At 62.4% G+C, this 6,593-nt stretch overlaps 1 protein-coding gene across 1 annotated transcript; it reads right to left on the bottom strand.

The window, feature by feature from the left end:
* Window positions 1–393: 393 nt before the first annotated feature.
* On the bottom strand, window positions 394–6,055 carry CCKBR (cholecystokinin B receptor). The gene is made up of 5 exons (XM_015817293.1): window positions 5,938–6,055; window positions 4,812–5,063; window positions 4,372–4,627; window positions 2,600–2,727; window positions 394–932 (listed from the first exon to the last, which is right to left on the bottom strand). Exons 1-5 carry the CDS (start codon window positions 6,053–6,055, stop codon window positions 394–396), a joined length of 1,293 nt encoding a protein of 430 aa, XP_015672779.1.
* Between the last annotated feature and the right edge of the window lie 538 nt (window positions 6,056–6,593).

The following is a 6,593-nucleotide window of genomic DNA, read 5'->3' as shown; positions in this document are numbered from 1 at the left end:
CCCTTAGGGTGCCCTGCAAATCCCCTCCCCAATTTTACACCTCCTCCCATCAGTTGGGGAATTGGGAGGGGGCACAGCACAGCAATCAAGGGCTTCAGAGCAGGGGGGTCACAGGGAAGGGGAGGGACGTTCCTATGGGAGGGGGCAAGAGATGACCTCTTTTAGGCCCTTGTGGAAGCAGCTTTGTCTGCCCATCCCCTCCCTCCTTCAACAGAGCTGCTCCCCCCCCAGGCTTTTGGGCCCCTGGAATCTCCTTCTCGGCCTGGGGTCTGCAGAGGGCAGGCAGTGGCAGGCAGGGGAGCCCCCACTGTGAGGAAGGGGGGGAAGGAGAGGCCGCGGGGTGCTCAGACACGACCCCCAGGGCTGCCGGGCGTGGGGCCAGGCCGGGGAGCCTCAGTGCTCGGCGGGGGCGATGCTGCTGACCGTGGTGTAGCTGAACCTGGAGAAGGAAGCCCCGGTGGCAGTGGCCTCCTCCTCGTGGGCACGACATCTCCGGGGCCAGCAGGGCGTGGCGCAGCAGGCGAAGGTGGTGGCGAAGGCCTGGCGGAAACGCTTGTTCATGAAGCAGTAGATGAAGGGGTTGACGCAGGTGGAAGCGTAGGAGAGCAGGTGGATGAAGGAGATGGGGGTCCCTGAGAGAGCCTGATGGGCGGCCTTGGGGTCGAAGGCCCGCCAGATGTTGGCCACGTAGATGGGCAGCCAGCACCCAAAGAAGAGCGCCACAATCACCACCAGCATCCGGATGACCCGCTTCTTGGCCAGCAGTTTGGCCTCGGAGGTGTTGATGCGTGCCCGCTCCTGCTTGGCGCCGTCCTCCGGGCTCATGGCCGGCAGCTCCATCGGGCTGTCGGCGGGCTGGGGCACCTGGACGTAGCAGCCGTCGCCCTCGTCACTGGTGGCCAGGAGCTCCGTGGTGGCCCCGTTTGGCCGAGCTGAGGGAGGCAGAGACAGAGAGGTGCCTTGGTGGAGGATGCCCGGCCCCTCAGAGGGGGCTCCGGGGGTTCGGCCCAGGCAGCCCGCAATGATCCTATTGATGCTTCAGTACCCGCGGTGTTTCCCTAATTCTGTTCAGGGATGCTCCAGAAAAGGGGGCCAAGCGGTGATTGCTGGGTAAGGGAGGAGATACCTGAGCAGGTCGCCTCCATCTCCTCTGCAAGACCAGGAGAGGCAGAGGAGCGAGGCCAAGGCAGCTGTCCCAGGAGCTTCCGAGGGCTGTGTTACGGACAGTGACAGCCCTTGGCAGAAACCGGGTCTGCGCATCCATCAGCCGGTTCACTCTCCCCTGTCTCTGGAGGGTCCCCGAGCACGTTCTCCCCCCCCTCTGGGCAGAGCAAGTGGGTTCTGTTCTCTCTCATCCCGTATTTCTGTTACTGCAGCCGGACCCTCCAGCGGCTCTTTTGACCTGCTGCCCCCTGCCACCCACGGAGGTGCCATTTGTGACCCACTTAAGAGTCATTTTTCTCTGACTGCTGCCAAGGCTGGCATTTTGCTTTTTTTCCCCTTTTTCTTTTTTTGGTTTAAGCCTAAATGCGAGCATTCGCTTTTTGTGTCCCAATTTTATCTCTTTGGTTTTGGTCCAGCGCTCATACCTGCCAAGAATGGCTTAAATATTGATTCCTTCTTCTATAAGGATTTGGTCCCCCTGAGCCTCGGATTTGATGGGCATCAGTTTATGGGGTTATCTAAGCTCTTTATAAAAGGGTGCAGCAGGATGGGGCCTGGGATGCTCCGCCTGAAAACAGTGTCGGCTGTGTGCAATTGTTCCGCTAAGCTATGGCTCCATCTCACCGTCTTTCCTTGGGCCCTATCTTTATTTTTGCTTGCCTACAAAATTGAGAAGCTAGGCTGGAAGCTGTATTGAAATAAAGGTATATTACATCTACTACATCCCCACAATCAACTAAGCTGGTATCTACCTATCCCCAGCCCAGTTGTGTAATTCCTGCTGCTTTGCCCAATAAAATGCCTTTTGACCTCAGTTTGCCAAACAGAACGGAAACAGAAGGGACCATTCCAGACAGGTGGCTGTCCAGGCTCTCCTTAGACACCTCCAGTGTTGGAGCACCCACAACCTCTGGAGGCAACTTCCGTTCCACTGATCGATTGTTCTCAGTGTCAGGAAGTTTCTCCTTATTTCTAGATTGGGTCTCTTTCTCATTAGTCTCCATCCGTCGCTTCCTTTGCCCGGCCTTTGGGTGACTGGCATTTACTTAATCTGGCCTTTATTTTTGGTTTTCAGCTTACAACCAAAAAGAGGTCATAAAACTGGGTCAGTCACATGATGTGATGGGCGGGTTCCGTTACAGCAGTGTTTCTCAACCTTGACAATTTTAAGGCATGTGGACTTCAATTCCCAGAATTCCACAGCCAGCAATGCTGGCTGTGGAATTCTGGGAGTTGAAGTCCACATGCCTTAAAATTGTCAAGGTTGAGAAACACTGCGTTACAGTCACAAGTCTGTTTTATGAAGAAGTCCACCTTCGCCAACTTGACACTGATTCTCCAACCCCTCATCACCCTCCAGGTCCTTGGTTTCTCACGTTACCCAGAGATCACCCCAAAGGGCACCGGCTTCCAGCCCCCTCCCCCTGGCACCCACCTTGGGCCTCACGGGAGAGATCCATCTCAAACTGGATCCCCCTGTAGAGCTCGGAGGAAATCAGTCCATAAGCCACGATCATGACCAGCCCCGGGACGAGGAAGAGTGTGATGACCAGCAGCACATACCTAGCAGGGAAGGAAGGGGAGAGCCACACCAGCCACTAAATCTGCACGAACTGAACAACAACAAAGCCTTTTGTGTAGCACACCAACCATATATCAATGGAAAAGGTGGATTTGCAGAAGATGTTAGACGCTCAACCTGAATTAAAACCCTTCAGGCTTAGCAAGGGCTGCCAAAGGAACTGCTGGGCCTGGTCTAAGATTTGTGCAGGGTCTTCTCTAGGCTGGGACCCCCCCCAAAAAAACCCAGTTTGGTGGGTGAGGAATGTGAGGCCAAGCCCCCCCTCCCCACTTGCTTCTGACGTCTCCCGTGCTTCATCTCTTGCTGGCACTCCCAGGAAAGCCCCAACGGTGCCCCCTGCCCACGGGGTCGCCCCCTCCAGACCGCCACGGATGGCTGGCTCTCCGTTGAGGGTGTGAAATGAACTGTTCAAGGCGGGAAGAGATGAAGACGGAACCCAGCCCAGTGAGACCTTCGCCAATGACATCATCCTGCCAGACTCGTTGGAAAGGAAGACGCATCCTTATGAATGTTTAAATCCTGTTTACGAGGCTGTCATCATCTGTCTGATTTGTGCTCCTCTGTCTGTAAATCCCCCCTCACCCCCCCCCCAGTGTGGACAGAGTGGCAGGGAGCACATCAAAACCTCAAGCTAAAGCCAGGAGACAAAGAAGCCCCCCCTGCCCCCATCTCCAGAGTGATCAGAGGACAGCCAGGGTCCAATCCTGATCAGTCGGTCGTGAGAACGGTCCTTCTCCCCAGGCCAAGCCCTTCCCTGCCACCTGCCACGTCTCTCCTCCTCCGCCCTCACGGGAGCCCCGTGCACAGAGCGTGAAAGAACTGGGCTTACCGTGTGCCCAGAGCTATTGCTTCTTCTTGCCCCCAGCCCCATTTCCCAAGGAATGGCAGGAGGAAGTCCTTGAGATCCTCAGGAAAAGTGCCCAGATCCTGCCCCCTGCCCCCGATCCCTCCCTCTGGCTCCTGGGCTGTGCACTCCTCAGGATCCCGGGCAGAGCTGAGGTTGGCCCTGAAGCCAACACACGAGAGGGATCAAATTCCCTACTGGGCCTCCAGTTTCAAGGCAGAAGCTGCCCCATCGGCCAACTGCAGGGTTGATGCAGGCGCTCGGCCTTGGCCACCCCGTGCCAGGCCAATCGGTGGCAGAGGCGATCCAGCCTGAAGCACAGGCTCGCTTCATCAGTCTTATATCAGGAGAAAGAAATGCAGCTTTTGGCAGCTTCCAACTTAACCGTCGCTGCCGCCCCGATCTCTGCTCGATCCGCGTGCAAAGCGAACGCGACAGGCCAAGACCGCGGCCGAAGACGGCTTCGCCCCAACCATCGCAGGCTGCTGCCGTGGCTGCCGTGATCCTGGCTGGCCCTAAACAGGGCTCGGCCAGAGACGAGACCCTGGCAAAGGCTGGGCCTCCCCTGCCAGTTCTCCTCTAGGGCTGAGTCTGCCTGCTCGGCTCGTGGCCCCAAAGCCAAGGGGGCCCAGTCTGACGAGGCCCCAGCAGGTGCCTCCTAAGGCCAGCTGCGGCTCCATGGGCAGCAGATCGGACCACCCGGCTGGGCAACATGGGCTACGGGGAGGCAGATGGGCACTTTGAGGAGCACTTGGGGGACCCCCACCCCCACGCAACTTACCAGGTCTGGCTGACGTGGTGCCCAGGCCAGTTGTGGATGCACTGGGTGAGGTGGGCATGGTCGCGCACAGGCTGAGTGGTGGTGTACACCGGGTAGGGCAGCATCAGCAGCGCCGAGAGCACCCAGGTGGCGGCGATGACCCGGTAGGCGTGGGAGTGGGTCTGCCACACCCGGGACTGCAAGGGCCTGCAGATGGCGCTGTAGCGCTCGATGGCGATGGCCACCAGACTGAAGGTAGAGACGCTCACCGACAACCCTGGGGGAGGGACGGGGGGGGGGGGTTGAGGCAGGCCAGATGGCACCGGGTGGGTCACCTGCCCTTTCCCAGGGGAAGGTGGGCGCAGGCCCTGCAGCCTTGGGGCAGCTGCGAGGCAAGGGGGCAAGGGGCCTGCCGGACTCAGAGAACACCCCCTACCCCAGGCCAGGCCGAGCCCCCTCACCCATCAGGTAGGCCACGGCCTTGCAGACGACCCTCCCGAAGACGAAGGTGTGCATGACGTTGGGGATGAAGGTGAAGGGCAGGCAGAAGAGCGCCACCATCAGGTCACTCAGTGCCAGCGAGAGCAGGAAGGCGTTGGTGATGGTCCGCAGCCGCTTGTTGACCGCCAGCACCGCGATGACCAGCGCGTTCCCACACAGGCCCAGCAGGAAGATCACCGAGTAGAGCAGCACCCGCACCGCCAGGTCCAGCTCTGGGGGGCAGAGCAGAGGACACCCCCCCATCTGGGTCAGAGGGCCAGGCCGGGGGCCCCCACTGCCACCCACTGGGGGAGAGGCAGACCCAGCAGGAAGCCCCCCTCCCCCCTCCCCGGGAGAGCCAGGGCCAGGACCTTGCCTGCAGGGATAGCTGGCCCGTGCCCCCCTCTCCACGGGAAGCTGGGTCTTGTGCCCGGCCTTGCCCTCGTGCCCACCAGGCCCTGCTTCGGGATGCTGGCAGGGAGCTGGGACCCACGGAAGCAGAGCGGAGGGTGGGGAGGGGAGGCCGGCATGGACCAGGCTCAGGACGCCCAACCGAACGCCCGAAATGTTACGCCCGCCCCAGCCCGTTCGGCTCCAGGGCAACCCCGGGAAAGTTCCAGACCGGAGGGACGCTCCGGGGCTAAGAGGGAAGCCGGCCTGGCTTCATCTGGGGCGGGCATCTTTGTTGGGGTTCGGGGCACGTCAGAACCCACCAAAGGACTCGGGTCAGCCACAGCCTCAGGCAGGAGCTCTGCGAGCCCAAAGCGGCCCCTCTCGGCGCCGCCTCCCCCTCCCCGGCTCCGCCAGGGCCCAGCCACATCAGCCCTCGTGTCCCGGATTCCCGGGCGAAGGAGGGAGGAGCGCTCTTCATATGCGCAGAGGCACTTCAAGGACTAGGGAAAGCAGAAGGGGCGGCCGGGAGAGAGGCGGGTCCCTCCGCACCGCGGAAGCCTTGCGGGAATCCCGGCGCCGTTCGGGGTGCCCAGCCGCCAGAGGAGGGGACGAGCGGCGGGGCTGCCGGCAGGAGCCAGACTCGCCGGCGGGGACCGCGCCAGGGCTGCGTGCCGAAGGGGCCGCGAGGGCGCGGGTCGGGCCGGGGAGCCTCACCTCGGGACCTGCGGGGAGTCCCGCAGCCGCCGCCGGTGCCGTTCCAGGCGCCGCTGTGGGACGAGCCGTTCGCGGGCCGGCAGAGCAGCGACGCGTTCAGCAGCCGCGGCTCCTCCATCGCGGCGAGCTCCGTCGGGCCGTCCGTGCGCGCCGCTCAGTCCCCTCCGCGCCGGGCGCCCATCCCGGCGGCCTCCCCGCAGCGCAGCCCCGAGCGAGAGCCGCCGCCCCCGCCTCCCGCTCCGGTCGGCTCCGCTTCCTGCGGCGGTTGCGGGAGCCTCGGCGCCGCAGCGNGCCTGGCGCAGAGGGCTTGGGAGCTGCGGTGGGATCGCGGGGTCCGGGCCTAGCCGACCCTGCCCGTCCTGGCGCAGAGGCGCCGCTTCCTCCCTCTTTCGGAGCGGGGCGGGCGGCGGAGAGCAGCCCGGGGCCTCCCGTCAGGCAGGGCAGTTTCCCAGCAGCGGCCGGCCTGCCAGGCACGTCCTGTTTGCTCGGGACAGCGGAAGCGCCCGGCCGCTGTTGACACAGGTGCTGTTTACCTGGCCGAGGCGGGAGCTGCGGAGCGGGTCGCGCGTTACCTGCCAATGAATTCCGGCTGATCCTCGAGGCTCCGCACCGCAACCTTAGCAGGAGCTCCGCGCCTGCCGCCTCCCCCCCCCCGC

This window comes from Protobothrops mucrosquamatus, unplaced genomic scaffold, assembly GCF_001527695.2.
Source record: "Protobothrops mucrosquamatus isolate PMUCROS unplaced genomic scaffold, P.Mucros_1.0 scaffold570, whole genome shotgun sequence".
NCBI classification, from domain to species: domain Eukaryota; kingdom Metazoa; phylum Chordata; class Lepidosauria; order Squamata; family Viperidae; genus Protobothrops; species Protobothrops mucrosquamatus.
The sequence above is the reverse complement of the archived record's forward strand: the minus strand, read 5'-3'. Positions and strand labels throughout refer to the sequence as shown.